Source organism: Cyprinodon tularosa, unplaced genomic scaffold, assembly GCF_016077235.1.
Source record: "Cyprinodon tularosa strain WSP-4 unplaced genomic scaffold, ASM1607723v1 ctg281, whole genome shotgun sequence".
NCBI classification, from domain to species: Eukaryota; Metazoa; Chordata; class Actinopteri; order Cyprinodontiformes; family Cyprinodontidae; genus Cyprinodon; species Cyprinodon tularosa.
Window position 1 is genome coordinate 453,237 of NW_024038987.1, and position 17,418 is coordinate 470,654.

The 17,418-nt window shown below is 38.8% G+C and overlaps 1 protein-coding gene across 3 annotated transcripts in view; it reads right to left on the bottom strand.

Moving 5' to 3' along the window:
* Positions 1–13,527, bottom strand: part of LOC119786900 (core histone macro-H2A.1) — a 33,083-nt gene extending 19,556 nt beyond the window's left edge. The window contains exons 1-5 of one of the 3 annotated variants that reach the window (XM_038290467.1): positions 13,293–13,527; positions 5,991–6,185; positions 5,023–5,129; positions 4,729–4,920; positions 2,488–2,592 (exon numbers count right to left, since the gene is read on the bottom strand). In XM_038290467.1, coding sequence (XP_038146395.1) covers positions 2,488–2,592; positions 4,729–4,920; positions 5,023–5,129; positions 5,991–6,162 — 576 coding nt within the window. In that variant the 5' untranslated portion in view covers positions 6,163–6,185; positions 13,293–13,527. Of the gene's footprint in view, positions 1–2,487; positions 2,593–4,728; positions 4,921–5,022; positions 5,130–5,990; positions 6,186–13,276 lie in introns of all 3 variants that reach the window. The other 2 variants (XM_038290466.1, XM_038290465.1) reach the window with 2 other exon arrangements.
* Positions 13,528–17,418: the final 3,891 nt, after the last annotated feature.

Sequence of the window (17,418 nt, forward strand, 5' to 3'; positions counted from 1 at the left end):
TGCGTGTGTGTACATCTGTGCGTGAGAGCCCAGAATTTCACACATGAATTTCACTGGTTATATAGTTGTATGATGGCAACTGATTATAACCTCATCGCAAACGTTCCTTAGGAAATGAATGGAGAGGCAATGGTTTTGATTCCTCTGGGTTTACCCCATAACAATAAAAAATTTTGCTTATATCACTGATGGATTAGACTGAAAACAGAAAGCTAGATCACAGTTAGTGGCAGGAAAAGTCTGACAGTTTGTCAGAGCAACATATAGTCTTTAAGTGATAGTTTTGCATCTTTATTCATGGGGGATTAGAAGCATTTTATGGATTTTAATAAATTCCAATATAACAAAAACCTTCCTTTTCTGTTGTATTTTATAATTGCATGTCAGTATAATGTGTTAATAATATTTTATAAAGCATAAGATTTAGTACTTAAGTATTATGATGCAATTTTTTTTTTTTCATATTGAAAACTATGTTATCCTTCATATAATAGAAAGGCCCCCCTAAATATGAGGGTTTTTTTCTAATGCTACTCATAAACCTAATCAACTTTAGATTAACTCGTTTATCAAAGACATTCATTCCCATTACCAACTCAGGTCATGGTACAAGCTGGTTTTTTGAAATATTTGAAGCCTTTTTGAAACTGGACAGTTTGTTTAGGAGCGCAAAGCTAGTCATACTAATTGGACTAAAAGCTAACAGTGCATGCTAAACCTATTTGAAAAATTTTTTGTTAAATAGTAAAACCTTGTTTTAAATTTGCTGCTGAATGACATTCTGCTTCTGATGCAGCTCAGGATTTGAAGGCTTCATAAAAACCTTATAATAAGATAAAATGTGTCAAGCTAGGGTCATCATTTTGTCAGTCACTGAGTTAAGTTAATTTTTAAACACATCCTATAAAATCGGTCTACCTGGCTCTCAATCCCAAAAGGAAGCCTCTCTTAAAGACGATGCATGAGAAATCTCACCTCAAACAATTTGGTCACAACTTGGACATTTTCACATAAGGGTGCACCCGCCCCCCCCCCCAACAGTTTTGATGTTGATGGCAATATGCTAAGCTACTTTGAAGAGATCCGAGTAATTAACAGGTATATAGGCTACATACTGACCACTTTAAACGCCACTAAAGAGTTACATCCTCTAATGTTTTCCAACAAATGGTATTTAATAAAGTGTTAAATATATAAGGGGAATACTAACTTTTGTTTGACATTAGTTTACCTTTGCTCTTGGCTATTACCTTTATCAGCTTATGTTTAACTAAGCAGAGCCATAAAAACAAAACAGATGCTAAAACTGTTGGTGTGTTTCGAAGCTAAGAATATTAGAGTGACCCTCTGAGTCTGGATTACATAGAGAATCTCATCAAGCCTCTACATTATAATTAATCAGCACTCACCCCAATCTTCTCCTTTTTTCCACCATCACACATTAATGTAACTGATTAGCTTTAGCATCTAAATGCTGTATCATCTGTAGGGATTAAGGGGAGGAAACCCGATCTCAAACTAGTCAAATATTTTACTGACAAAGCATGATGCCAAACTCCCCAAACATGGTTTGCAGTTTGTGTATAGTGATTTAACAATAATACATAGGATTTAATATATTCAAAAATATTTTGTATTTGAACATGGCAGCAACGAAAAAACATGATGCTAAAGAATATCATGTTGGTTTTTCATAAAGGAGTCCAAAATATCAAGGTATTCCTCGAAGATGTCAAACAAAACACCTCATTAGCCCAGATTAATTCAAGGTTTGTTACCAGAAATTAAAAAAAGTTTATTTCTCCCATCCAAAAACATCACAATGCAAAATATGATTATAAGAAGACAAATCATCTGCAAGAAAAGTGGTGAAGAAAGACAGAAGTAAACAGGAAAGAATGGTAGAGTTACAAGAATCAGGTCTATAAAGGAAACTAGTTTCCTTTAACCTAAACTGAACCTAAACTAAAAAAAGGAGCTAAAACAACAAGCAGTGCAAGCAAATGCTTTTTTCTTTTACTCAAACTGTGTAAATAACTGATTTTTTTTCAAACTAATTTCTAAAGTTACACAAAATCATTTTATTTGCCAATTACCTTTGCTAATAGTTTGTTTTACAGCAAATTCAGTTTAATCTGTGGAACGATTTACAAGATCCACAGCACAGGCAGATCAATAATGTGATTCTTACCTGCCACTCAAACAATTCTCAACTATCTTTAAAAGAGGCGTTTCCCATTAATACATCTTATATCATTCTTAGATTACTCCATGTAAAATATAATAAGCTTTTTAGCTCTAATTTTGAGTCTTTCATTGGTTTTATAGCTTCATGTTTAATTATTAAAAAGAAAAAGCAGTTTAAACATTTTACCAATCCTCACAGCTAAGCTCCGCACTCACTGCACTTTACTCAGTGGTGAATTGTTGTTCGGTATAATCATCTTGGACTTTTAAGCCAGAATTCTGAGCGCCCAGTAAACCGACCTTCTGACCCAGGAAGAGGCTCTTTGTGGAGAGCACAGTGAAGCTGTCTGCCAGAGATCCCTCCGTAGTGCTGTCTGCTGATGCCGACTTGCTCACCTCCCCTCTCTGTTAAAGACACAGCAAACATCAGGACGTCACACCATAGTACTGTCTGTAGTGAGAATGGCGCTTTTTCTAGCAGGATATACTTTAGAGTAAGAGGTCCGTCACATCATTACTTCTTAGCTTCCTTATGGCCTGAAAATATTGGTTACGATTTAACGCCAAATCTGACGAAAATATACTATCGTAAGAGTTTCTGGCACTTAAAGCTAATGGGGCTGGTCTTAGGTGAAACCAAGATGGACCCTTGACCTATTTGGGTCTGATCTACACAGCAATTTGGGGTCATGAGTCTGACAGGAAGAGAGACACGGTGGAAAGGTTAAAACCATCTGCTTTGGGGGGAAAAAGACGATATGAAACAGCCAGATTCACCCTGTTTGAAACACACAGCCTGTATATAGCAAGCGGGGATACTCTGACCCTTGAACTTGGTCTTTAATGGGCGACGCAGGTTGGGGTCCTGGCCTGGTGACCTTTGCTGCATGTCTTCCCCCTTTCTCCAATCATATTTCCTGTCTACCTACTTTAGAAAAACAAATAACTAACCAATAGTGTCTTAAAAAAATATTCTTAAAAAAAAAAAATCACCTTCCAGGACTCATTCCACTGCCTTTGTTGGATCAGCATTTTCTTTTCCTTAAATGTAGTTTTCATTATACTGTGTATATAAATACCCTTTACCTGTTGGTTTCTAAGAGCATGGTGCGCAGGTTGGTCATATGGCTGGATGTTGCTTTTATTTTGATTGACAGCTGGCCCAGATCTGTGACAGTGTCTTAAACTCACCTTTCTTTACATTCAAGAAAGACTGTTGATTTTTTTTTTTTTTTACTTTTCATTATCTGACCTATTCTCAAACTGTGTAGCACTGTCATTAACGCACAGAACGAATTACTATCTGTTTAAGAAGAGCACAAAAACTGAGTTACATTCAAATAAAAATGATATGGCGTTAACGTCTTTATCTAAAACAAAGCAACCTTAACAAAATACTTTATTCCCCCCCAACAAAGGAGATTATTCTTTGATCAGTGTTGGTTTGTCTGTTTTCAAAATAACTGAAAAGTTATGGATGGATTTTGCAGAGAGGCATGAGGGATTGCATTCAAGTCAATGAGTCGATGCAATCAACTGGTTTTCCTTAGAGAGAAAACTTTGAATCAATTTGACTGTATGATCTGGTGAACTGTAACGTGCCTTGAGATGACATGTGTTGTGAATTGGCGCTATAGGAATAAACTAAATTGAACTGAAATATTGTGACTGGCAACATTTTATTACATTTTGGTGATTATCCAGATCCCCATCTGGATCCAGGAATTTTTTGAAGATTCTGTGAATACAGGTATTACAGGTAAAGGTGGAAGGCACAATATGTCGGAGGGGAATGAGCTACTTGATGGAGGACAGGGCTCTCTAGTTTTGAAATATATTTAAACTCTCATTGAACACCTTGAACTCCTGCAGCAGTGCACTGTTTGCTCAAGATATAACAGATGTCTGTGCCTCTGCTATCAGTTGTTGAACAATAGGAGCCAAAAATATTGTGATCACACCATAAGAAGATGAAGAAAAGTAAGAAAAAAGAAGGCCTGACTTGTGGAGCAGTCCTGCACTGGAAAGGATTCTTTATGCAAGTTGTCAGATTTAGGACGATAATGTAAAAGTTGGAGGAAATGCAACAGAACTGTTCGGATGACAGACTCTTTGAAATCTGTTTAAAATTAATCACATGCAGCACTGCATATGAAAATGCCACAATTCAGTTTTTTTAAGGGGTTTAAAGGTTGGAATTAGAGCCACTCTGATTGCCATGAAAGGTTAGATATGAGTCACATAAGGGTTGATTTACACACAAAGTGAATGTAGCCTTAGCGATCCATATAGAGCCGCAATTTTAATGCCTTGAAAATAGTTCGATAGGCTGTTGGGACATCTGATCAGGAAGCCCTCTGGATGCCTACATTTTAAAAAGTTTTTAGCACATATTCCACTTTAAGAAGACTAAAACACAAAAGCATGGTGTGCCTCTAAAAAGCCAAACAACTCGACCTCTGTGTGATTCGTAATGACATACTGCCCTATTCTTAACACGCTCAGTGATAAAATAATCAAGCATCAGACTTAGGCTCATACTTTAGTCTTCCCTCCAGCCTTTTTCCCACCAAGTTTCTTAGCTGCAGTTTTCTTCACTGTTTTGGGTTTCTTCTCAGGAGCTGGCGACACAGGCGTTTCCAGTTTGCCTTTGGCGCCCCTCTTCTTGGCCAGAAGCTCCGGGTGGATGTTGGGTAAGACGCCACCTGCTGCGATGGTCACACCTTTGAGCAGCTGTTACAGAGAGACAAAGTGTAACATCTGAGATGTCCTGAAAGCAGCATATAAACCATTTCTGTGCTTTGGATAGCAGCTGAATTGTTGACAACAGATCACCTGGTTTAGCTCCTCATCGTTGGCGATGGCCAGCAGGATGTGCCGAGGTGTTACACGGCCCTTTTTGTTGTCTCTTGCTGCATTACCTGCCAGCTCCAAGATCTCAGCTAAGTATTGGGAAACAGACGATCATGTTGATCAAATGCCAAACTCAGTTTGTCAGGTAAAATCTTTAAATAAGCAAGGTTATCAGTAAAATGTGTGAAAGGACTTTCTTGAGGGAATGGAGAGATAAGTTGCTGCATTTTTCTGTTATTACTGATCTGCTGCAGTTTAAAGCGCCAGGAAGGTTGCAACACAACTTTGATGTTATGTGGCAAGCAGAATTTTGCACTGTCCAGCTAAAATATACAAGATTTCCCTAAAGAGATTTTACACCCCAAAACCTTTGCTTAGGACAATATAAATGCTTCTTTAACAGCTGTCACAGACAGTTGTTTCTGAAATACTTTCAAGAAACAAACTTTGGGAAAAGGTCTGCCACTTTTTAAACTATTCCCTATCATTATATCAGGAAAAAAAAGCTGTTATTTAAACGCTCTAAGCTCAGACAGCAAAAGTGAGTTTATTATTTCGATATCTATGGAGTTTTTGTTTTGTTTCCTTAAACAACTAAAACAAGTGGAAAGAAAACACAAAACAGGTTTTGCAGTATGTGATTTTTGTACGTTTATACAATCTTGTTTCAAATATAAATAAATGAGTTTTAGAATTCAATTAGTCTATTATCTTAGAGGAATTATTAAAGTATATACTCTGTGTAATACGGGAAAATATGTTTCCATACTCCTAGGATGAATCTGTGCAATGGCACAAAACATACCACCAAATACTGCAGCCAAGCATTTCTATGCAATTCCAATATTGCATACAATCATGATGGAATGAAAAAAGCAGAATAACACATTTTGGAGCTAAAGCAATGACCTTATTTCTGTGTTAAAAAAAAAAAAAAAAAGAGACCTCACCGGTCAGGTACTCCAGGACAGCGGCCAGGTAGACGGGCGCTCCCACTCCGATGCGATATTTAGGCAGCCCCCTTTTGATGTAGCGCAGCATGCGCCCCACAGGGAAAATGACCCCAGCCTTGGTGGACCGGGACGTCTTGGTTGTCTTCTTCTTTCCTCCTCGGCTCGACATGGTGCTCCAAATGCTACCAGTTTCTGGATCCACACAGTAAGAAAAATAAATGTAACCATCAAGGTTTAAAAAATTTTAAGAAATGCAGATAGAAATTGGTTAGCGATGAGGTTTAGCGGAATTTACGCCTGTTTCATCTGACTGGTTATTGGCCAGTTACACACTACTACTACTACTAAATGTAACCTTTTTCTTTTCCCTTTACTGGTGATTGCACCACACCCAGGTGTTTATAGGAGAAAACCCCTCCTTTTTATAGTGGAAACCTGAACGCAGAGCTCTAAACAGTTTGTGTTCAGGAATGCGTGTAATCTGAAAAGAGATACAAGTTGCCCTTTTGCTAAGCAGTGACCATGATCCTCTCTGCAGATCTAATTGTTGCTAAGATGGTTTTAAATGGCAACTCTGTAATCATTTTGTTTTTGCAACTAAATCTGCAGAGCTATTTAAAAGTGACTGCCACACATGATGGTGTCTTTGGTCCTCATATTACAGTATATTACAGATCTTTTAAAGCAATGGTTCTCAAAGTAGGAGGGGGGGGGGTGCACAGTGGAACTGATGGGATACAAATGAACTGAATTAATTATACACATTTGGAAGGTATTACAAAATGTATTGATAGGAGTGTTGAATTTTTTTACACAGAGAAATAATACAGCTGACCTAAAATTCATTTAAAGGTGGTAGTTTTGGGATTTGAAGTTTTTAGTTATTTTATTGCAATATAAGATTTGCCTTAGCCGACTTTGTTCAGCTGTTGAAAAGGTTATTGGAGGGTTTGGAAAATTGTGAACCTATAAGAGGCAAGCAAAAACAGTTAGGAAGGCACTGCTCTAAAGGAACAAATGTCAAAATATGGCGAAACTCTTTCCCTCTTAAGATATGCAAAAGGAGAGAAAAAAGAATAAGTAAAGCTTACCTGTAAGTCAGGTTTTTTTTTTTTTTTGTTCTTTTGTTTGTTTGTTTTCAAATCATACATGCTTTATGGTTGAAATTGGTTTTAAATATGTCAAAGGTAGTAAGTATATAATTTGTTATTCATAATCCTCTAAAACTTACTGAACCAAAATGAATTAAAGCCACAAGTGGCATTGAGCGGCCCTCGCAGCTCGCACCGCCTGGTATGTTGCGACCGCGGGAACCAAGCGACCTCCACCTCCACGCTCCTTCCCAGCCTATGCTCCTGCTCTTCAGCCTATGCCTGCTGCTGCTTCTCTTCATCCTCCCCCTCCTTCTCGTTCTGCTGCTGCCACTGTTTCTTATCCTCCTCCTCCTGCAGCTTCTCATCTTCCTCATCCTCCTGCTAATGCAGCTTCTCCTCATCATCCTCCTGCTTCTGCTTATCTTGCTGTGTCTCCTTCTCCTCCTCCTGCTGTCGCTCTTGCTGCATCTCCTTCTCCTCATCCTGCTGATGCTCTTTCTCTTCATCTCCTGCCTGCTGCTGCTTCTCCTGATCCTCTTCATCCTCCTTATCCTGCTTCATTTAATCCTCCTCCATTCTCCTTCTGCTGTTTCTCATCCTAATCATCCTCCTCCCCCTGTGCTCCTTCTCTTCATATTCTTCTTCCTGCTGCTGCTCTCACTGCATCTCCTACTGCTGTTTGTTTGTCATCCTCATCATCCTTCTCCTCCTAGAAATGTGGCTTTGTATGACTGGAGTTAACAGTTTGATGCTTAGCCACGCCCACATGCTCCCATGTAGAATAATAATTTTGATAACTTTTAATTTGCTATGACTATAGTCCATGTAAAGTTAATTTGAAGTCTCAAACTCAAAAAAAACCAAGAGCCCTTCCCTCAGATATGTCATGACCTAAAAAAAGAAAATGGTATCTTTGATCCAAAATGGCCCATTTCTTGTTGGGTGTGGACCATGGCTCCAATATACTTTTTTGAGCATCGTGTTCGGCTATACAAATTTAATAATCCTTAATAAAAGCAGGGCCTGAGGCAGTTTAGTCATACTCTAATGGCGCAAAGTCTGATTTTGATGCTTGGCCACGCCCACATGGTTTGTCACAGCAAAAACTCTTTTGATTGCTTTTGACCCCTTATGTCTTAAATCGAGGCTCAGCAAGTTAGAAGTTTGCCGCCCCCTTGCTCCTTCTCAGCCAGCGGAAAAGGCGCCACGCTTCACCTCTGGACCAGCCGGAGAAAACCACAGCTTTGGTCAGGAAGGCTTAAACTAGGGATAAAATATAATATCTGGGATGAATCTCATCTGTGAGATAGATGCTGCGGCCATCTCAGGTGGTGGGTCAAAAGTATATGTTCAAAAGATGGAGAAACAGCACTGCCAAACTCCACGGTTAGCGGTAATACACCCTACTCAAAACAAAAAAAATAATTAAAAATCCATAGTTTGCAATAAAATCCCGAAAAAAATCACAAATGTCAAGGAACACATCTTGCATGTCCTAGATTTTTTTTAGATGATTTACTAAATAATTTAAAGAAAGAAAAATCTTTAAACTTGAATGCCATATACTGCAGCAGTTGAAAACCCCATAAGATGCTCAAACATGCATAGATTCACGCCAATCTTGGCAGTCTTTTGTATAATCATAGGATAAATAACTGTTCCACATTTGGCTAGGATTGCTATAAAACTTTTTGAGATACAACAATTTTCTGTTAACACAAACGTTTGAAAAATCAGACTGACAGACTTTAAAAAAGCGCTTTGCTATTGTAACCAGCTTACAGCAGGCTTTGTAAAGAACGTATTTTGAAAGTTTTAGCTCATTTGGATAAAAGGCTGATTTTATACAATTTTTTGAAAAGAGGTCCGTGATTTTACAACACGGTAAAATGTAATTCAAAATGGCCGACTCTACTCAAAACAAAAGAAAATCATTAAAAATCCATAGTTTGCAATAAAATCCAGAAAAAAATCACAAATGTTAAGGAACACATTTTGCATGTCCTAGATTTTTTTTAGATGATTTACTTAATAATTAAAAGAAAGAAAAATCTTTAAACGTGAATGCCATATACTGCGACAGTTGAAAACCTCATAAGATGCTCAAACATGCATAGATTCACGCCAAAATTGGCAGTCTTTTCTATAATCAAAGGATAAATAATTGTTCCAGATTTGGCTAGGATTGCTATAAAACTTTTTGAGATACAACAATTTCCTGTTAACACAAACTGTTGAAAAATCAGAGTGACGGACTTTTAAGAAGAGCTATGCTGTGTACACCATCAAAAAAGTACCGATTAGAGGAATATATTCCAAAAGTCCTAGCGCTTTTGGGAAAACGACAGATTTTTTAGAAATATTTTAACATAGTGATTCTATTTTCATAAGGGTGCCGTTTGATTCAAAATGGCCGACTTCATGAGAGGTTTAGACCATGGCTCCAATGAAACTTTTTGTAGGTGGGGGGCTCATACAGATGTGTGCCAAGTTTCATTATCCTAGGAACGAGCATGGCTAGGGGCTGAATTATTTCCTGGCATTATCTGTCCACTTGACCAACTATTAGGCGAGAACGCAAACTTTTGAAAAATCAGAGTGACGGACTTTAAAGAAGCGCTTTGCTATTGTAACCAGCTTACAGCAGGCTTTGTAAAGAACGTATTTTGAACGTTTTAGCTCATTTGGATAAAAGGCTGATTTTATACAAATTTTTGAAAAAAGGTCAGTGCTTTCACAAGAGAGTAAATTGTAATTCAAAATGGCCGACTTCCGGTGGGGTTTAGACCATGGCTTCAAGAGGCTTTTAGTTAGGGCCTGATGAGATGCAAATGTGTTCAACGTTTCAATATTCTAGGACTAAAAACGGCTTGGGGCTGGTGGTTTGAAGTTTGTTATTTCTAGGGGGCGCTGTAGTGAAATTAAGCCCCGCCCACAAAATATTGCTCTGGATTCCTGTTTGGAGTTGGACTAGGATCATCTCTTGTGATTTTGGTGCAGATCTGATTAATAATGAGGAAATGAGAGCCAATCGTATTTTCATGGCGAAACGCCTCACTTCGCCATGGCGCCACGGCAACACCATTTAACTCAAAATCTCTGTGCTTTAAACGAAGTTAGACCAACATGTTTTCTATCATCTGACAAATTTTCAAGGTGCTGGTGTTTAAAATGACTCAAAGGGACCCTCCCAAGTGAAAAAAGTGACTTTCTTCCCTTAGGGGGCGGGGCTTAGATGATGTCATCATTTGACCATCCACTATGGTCAAGCACCAAAAGGGGCTCCTTACTGCCAAACGTGGTTTGATTTGAACCTTTTTTCTAAAAGTTATTCCACTTTGAAATTCTTCAAAAGTACCCTAACTTCGGGGCCCCTGGGGACCCCTTAAACATGCTCAAAAACGAAAACCTTTGATAACTTTTAATCTCCAATGCCTTAACTGCATAATGACCGAGTTTGAAGCCGATAGCTCATAATCCCTAGGAGGAGTTCGTTAAAGTTCGACATGAGCGAAAATGAAAAATGGCCAAAAATCGCACTTTGAGCCAAAATGGCCGACTTCCTGTGGGTTTTAGGGCATACCTCCAAGAGACTTTTTTTCATGATTTGAGGAGATCTACCGGTGTGCCAAAGTTCAAATCTCTGTGACTTACAGTTTCCCCCAACTCACGTTAGGGGGCGCTGTGGCGTAATTTGGGGGCAGCCATTTTGGATTCCATTCCAGACCGGCTATTTCACGCGGGGGACAATTTACTGCCACGTTTTCCTGAGTTTTTGAATATGCGAAGTCCCCGTAAAATGCGTTCAAAGTGCTAAAAGAATAATAATAAGAAACAGTACAGATACAATAGGCTCTTGCAGCCTTCGCTGCTCGGGCCTAATAATGGAATTTGGCTACTAAACTTCAGGATGCATGGGAAGTTGCATTTAGGATGTATGACAACAATAAGTGTTATAGTTTTACATAATTAAATATCATCTTAACAAAGGTTGAATTTGCTCCACTGATTTATTATTGACATAATTATCTAATGTGTATTAGATAGTGATGTTATGAGAGGAGCCGATGCTTTGAGGCGTGTGTAGAGTAATGGAGGGGCTTTTCCACGAGGCGCTATCTAGGCTTGCTTCATTTAGGGGAGGAGCCAAAATCAATGACCTCCCAAGCCCCGCTACACCGCCATACCACGTGACCGCTCCGGGAAGCGGTTCAGCGCGCCCCAAACTTTGACAGGCATTTAAGCATCCTCACAACTCAGTCAAGATGTGGGAGTTTGTAGGAAAGTTGGATAGAGTTTGTTTATATTCTAAGAATAGATTGGTTGGAAAAAACAAAACAATCTAGTTGATAAAACTAGTTTGGTTAGATTAAACAATGCAATGATCAATGAAATCTGAGCAAGCCACTCATTACAGTGGTAAGATTAGTGTAAGTAGTATTGCTTTCAGATTTGAAGTCATTATTGCCAGTGGGGTTAGCTGTATGACATTGACTTTTAATCCTAAGGTTATGGCCTGAAGACCCTCCTTGGACTTTTGAAAGTTGGAATAATACTTAATGAGTATTTTGGCTAATGTCACTAATGTGACTAACTTGTATAACTAATTTGGTTTGTTTTGGTGCAAATATATATTGGGTAAAAACACTGCCAAATTAGATTGGTTGGTTTAGTCAAAAGACTGGTTGAAAACATAACTTCCAACCCAAAAAGTGTGGAAAAACTATTATTTTTGAATAAAAATGACTTACACTTTTCATTTTGCTAACCTTGCTCAATTTGCACAAACACTTTCACCATCTGCTTGAGCTAAAAAAAAATGCAACAACAAACAAACAAAAAAATCACAATTATATTACTAACTGTAGTTCTGCTTTCCACCAGTAGGTGGTGACATTTTCACCTGAAGCTTCATGAACTGTCGGGATATTTGAAGCAATTAGCCCAAACGGTTCAATGCCTCATGAGGCTTCATCTCACCATCACTGGAAATAGTGACTTTTTATGGTTTCTCATTAAAGAAACCATAAAAAGTCACTATTTCCAGTATATTTTCCTATTTCATGTGGCATTAATCTTTTAACTTATCCGGAGAACACTGCAATATCACATAAGTAAAAAATTAAAAGAAAAAGTTGTATGGAGCTTCTTTCACAAAACAAACTCAAAAAATCAAAAATGATGCAGAGGGAATCAGGAAAACCAAGAGCTTTATTTGTTCACAAACCCATGGTGACAGCTGAACAATGTGCTCCGGGAGTCCCAGAGGTATTAGCTGGGTAATTACTCAAGATACACAACAGGCTTTTTGTTAATATTGCCTTAATGCTATTAAAAAAAAAAAAAGCAACCTAAATGTCACACTCACTGTGCACAAATATGTCAATCATTATAAAATCCCATGTGCAGAGATGTTTTATTCATGACAGATGGGTATTATAGACCTCAGAGTAGTCGTTAATGTAGACAGAATTTAATTATTTTTGGTTTAATAAGTAAATAACTTCAATATTAAAAGTCAAGACCATTATTCATTCCAAGAAATGTAATCTAAAGGTATACTGAATGAATGTTTTTAACACCAGATGTAGACCCTAATTATCTTGTCTGTCACTGGGAATCAATTACCCGCCACCATAGGCCATGCTTTTTTTCCCTCTGTATTTCTGCTCTAATAGAAACACTATACGCCACGTTACAGTCGAAATGACGCCAAGAGATTAGATTACAGCTATATATGAATAAAAAATAAAACAAGAATTAGGTTTAAATCATCTGCGGCATTTCTTCCTGCGGCCAGGTGTAGGTGGGTTTCTAACCGCCACAGTGGGCATTTCTCTGCTGCCCGCTGACATCGATTTCCGCATGTCAACAGCCAGCTCCATGTCCCCTACAAGTCATTTATTTCCTCCCTCGGCGTAACCGACGCGGCTCATAACAGAAATACAGCTGTCAGACGATAAAGGGCAATTTTTCCCCTCTACATGTCGGCATGTATTAGCCGGGCAGAGCGGCAGCAGCTGCCCCGCTCCGCCTCCCTTCAGCTCCAGCTCTCGGCCTCCATGGCAGCCAGCGAGCGACGGGAAGGGGGGGGGAAAATGGCAGCCTTAACGGCTCAATCCACTGCGCAGATCCGTGCTCGGCAGTCAACATGGGACAACGCTAAACACAACGCGAAGCAATACTAACCTGATAGGATACTTACAAAACAACGGTGCGGTTTTTTTTCTTTCTTTTAAATGCTCTTCCAGTTCTCCCGGTAACAAGCCTGGGCAGTGTCCCCCACCGTCTCCCAGAATCCACAGCGAGCCCGGAATATCAGCGCGAGCCAGAGCTGCCCGCGGAGCTCCACCGGAGCCACTAAAGCTCAATCTTTAACCCTTTAAACATTCACTTTGTCCTCAGAACACACCGCTTCGACAGACGTTGTCTGTGTTTACGAAGAAATATTGTCAAATTCGACATGTAAGCTGGAAAAGTGTCAATTAGGTAAATATATCTGGTTCATCTTTGACCTCAACTGTCACTTTCACTTATACAGCATCTTGTCAAAGCATTGGAATGCAATCATCATGAATAAATTAAACCAAACATTCTGAGTAAAATACCTTAGTGAAATCAACAGATTACCTCAAAGATAAATAAAATATTAACTCCCTGCTTGTAGAAGATTTTATATTAACATTTTAGGAATACCTATAACCCTATAACCCTTCTGTGTTATAGAAGAGTGAATTACCAAGATCAAGGAAAATTAAAGCAAACCAGTGAAGCAAGATAATCAACATTCGTGTCATTGACATCTGTGAAGCTCATAGATTTACACCCTTTACAAACAAGGAACATTTTAAATGGTAATTTCTAAGCTGGCTGGTCACAGAATGCTGTATCCAAGGGCAAAGGGGAAACAGTGGTTGACAAAGAAGCAGCAGGGAAGGTGCACCAGCATAAGGGACACTCTCAGGCTGTGGAGATTTACTGTGTTTAGTGTCAAATACAATGGAAAATCAAGTTGTATGAAATCTTAGCATTTACATTTCATTAGAATGCATGGAGCTGTTCAGAATGTCAATTTTAGTTTTACATATGCAGCAAGCTTGAAAAGTTAAGTTTAGGCAACTATACGTATATATATCTATATATATCTATATATAGATATATATAGATATATATATACCAATGATATAAATGATGATGATATTACAATGGTATTTAAAAAAAAAAAATCATTAGATGATCAAAATTATTCGAGCGCTGGAAAGGTGTGAAGATGGTCTGTGCCAAGTCTAGTGTATGTATATTAAACTGTTTAGGAGAGGAAGTGGTTTGAAAAATATTATTTAGTATTTTTTTAAGCAGCCATTGTTTACAAAAATGTTGTCCAGCTGCAGCTTGAGATGTGCCCCGATCGAGTGGTCTGACGTGGTGACAGAAGGCAAAAAAACGACCCAAAACATTCTGGTGCCCAAGTAAGAAAGAAAAGAAGCAGAGTAACAACTTGACAAGGACAGAGGTACAGTGAAGAAGGTCATGTATGTAATCTATTTGTATGTTGCTGAACGACACTTTAACTGAAGTAGTGTTGCACCGATGGCATTTTTTGGCCCCGATACCTGGCTGTGCAGTATTGGCCGATACCGATACCATCAGTTTGAAATTGATGTGTGTGTATAAATGAAGAACTGCAAACTACTTGGATGTAAAATAATTGCCATCATTGTTTTGTCAAGCTGCTGCCTACCTTTGTGAAGCAGGAAAAAGACTAATACAAAGTGAATCCAGTAGAACTTTTTATTGCCTACCTGGAATGGGTGACAATAGTTGAATAAACTTTTGCTTCTCAAAATGGTATTGTTGCCCTATTTGTTGGTACTCGCCAATACCGATACCACCATTTTAGTGCTGGATCGGGACCCCTACTGATAGTTGTATCGGTGCAACATTAGTTTTAAGAATAACTTTAACCCTAAAATTGTTTGGCTAAAAACACAGTTTGCTAATCAATAAACAGTGTTATCTTGCTTTAATGTTATGTAATGAGATGGACTGGCCTAACAGCCATCATGGCAAAAAGTACTCAGGATGATTTATAAAAATTTGATCTTTAAAAAAAAAAAAATGTTTATCAATTAGGCTATTGGCTAGCTGGCGTTTGCTCTGACTGTAATTTTCAAGATGCTATTCCTTCATATATTAGAGTTGTATGTTCTAGTTATGTAAGAATTGTTTCTTCTTACAGTTTATGTTTTTAAAGTGTTTTTTTAGTGTTTAACTTTACATCCATGTTAAGATGCACATCATGGTCGTTGATTCGTCATAACTCAGCATTCCCCTCAAAAATTCAATTAACAGATTTTTGAATTGTTCTAATCAGACAATCTAATAATAAATCTGATTATAAAATATGATTGCAGGAATATAAAATAAAAAAAAGATTTCACAGACCCTTTTTCTCTCTTCAGATGCTCAGTTAAAATACCTCAACCCTACTCCTGAAAATCTTGGGCCGTCTTCATCGTAGCTTCATCAACATAAAAAAATCCTCCTGTCGTGTCCGTCTCAGAACAAAAAGGCACAGAACTTGGAACCCCACAATTCCCATTAAACAATACAACAAAACATGGAATTGTTGACCTTCCTGCTTGAGAAGAAGCTGACAGAAATGTACCCCAACATGTGGGTTCCTCTGAGAATCTCTGCCACTCTTCTTATTACAATCACTGCTGCTGAAAGAGCATTCCCAAGGTTAAACTCATTAGAACATACCTGAGATCTGTTATGGTGCAAGAACATCTCAATGGACCTTCCATTATAAGTATCAATCATGTGATCTCGAATCAGTTATCATATGATGATGTTATAGATCACTTTTCTACAAGAAAGACTAGGAGAATAAAACTGTAGCAGATTAGATTGACTAGGGAGTGCAGCATTACAAAAACACCACTAGAGGTCTCTATAAAATCTTTTTTTTTTTGTAACATAATAATTTACACTCACCGGCCACTTTATTAGGTACACCTGTCCAACGGCTCGTTAACACTTAATTTCTAAGCAGCCAATCACATGGCGGCAACTCAGTGCATTTAGGCATGTAGACATGGTCAAGACAATCTCCTGCAGTTCAAACCAAGCATCAGTATGGGGAAGAAAGGTGATTTGAGTGACTTTGAACGTGGCATGATTGTTGGTACCAGAAGGGCTGGTCTGAGTATTTCAGAAACTGCTGATCTACTGGGATTTTCATGCACAACCATCTCTAGGGTTTACAGAGAATGGTCCGAAAAAGAAAAAACATCCAGTGAGCGGCAGTTCTGTGGGCGGAAATGCCTTGTTGATGCCAGAGGTCAGAGGAGATTGGCCAGACTGGTTCGAGCTGATAGAAGGGCAACAGTGACTCAAATAACCACCCGTTACAACCAAGGTGGGCAGAAGAGCATCTCTGAACGCACAGTACGTCGAACTTTGAGGCAGATGGGCTACAGCAGCAGAAGACCACACCGGGTGCCACTCCTTTCAGCTAAGAACAGGAAACTGAGGCTACAATTTGCACAAGCTCATCAAAATTGGACAATAGAAGATTGGAAAAACGTTGCCTGGTCTGATGAGTCTCGATTTCTGCTGCAACATTCGGATGGTATGGTCAGAATTTGGCTTCTACAACATGAAAGCATGGATCCATCCTGCCTTGTATCAACGGTTCAGGCTGGTGGTGGTGGTGTCATGGTGTGGGGAATATTTTCTTGGCACTCTTTGGGCCCCTTGGTACCAATTGAGCATCGTTGCAACGCCACAGCCTACCTGAGTATTGTTGCTGACCATGTCCATCCCTTTATGATCACAATGTACCCAACTTCTGAGGGCTACTTTCAGCAGGATAATGCTCCATGTCATAAAGCTGGAATCATCTCAGACTGGTTTCTTGAACATGACAATGAGTTCACTGTACTCAAATGGCCTCCACAGTCACCAGATCTCAATCCAATAGAGCATATTTGGGATGTGGTGGAACGGGAGATTCGCATCATGGATGTGCAGCCGACAAATCTGCGGCAACTGTGTGATGCCATCATGTCAATATGGACCAAACTCCCTGAGGAATGCTTCCAGCACCTTGTTGAATCTATGCCACGAAGAATTGAGGCATTTCTGAAGGCAAAAGGGGGTCCAACCCGTTACTAGCATGGGGTACCTAATAAAGTGGCCGGTGAGTGTATATGTGCACTTTATACTCAATACAAACTATGCAGTTATTTTTTTTTTTTTCATTTGTTGTGCCAGTGCTGGGTTCTTTAGTTCTTGTTGGGCCATATCACTTTGTGCAGTGGGTT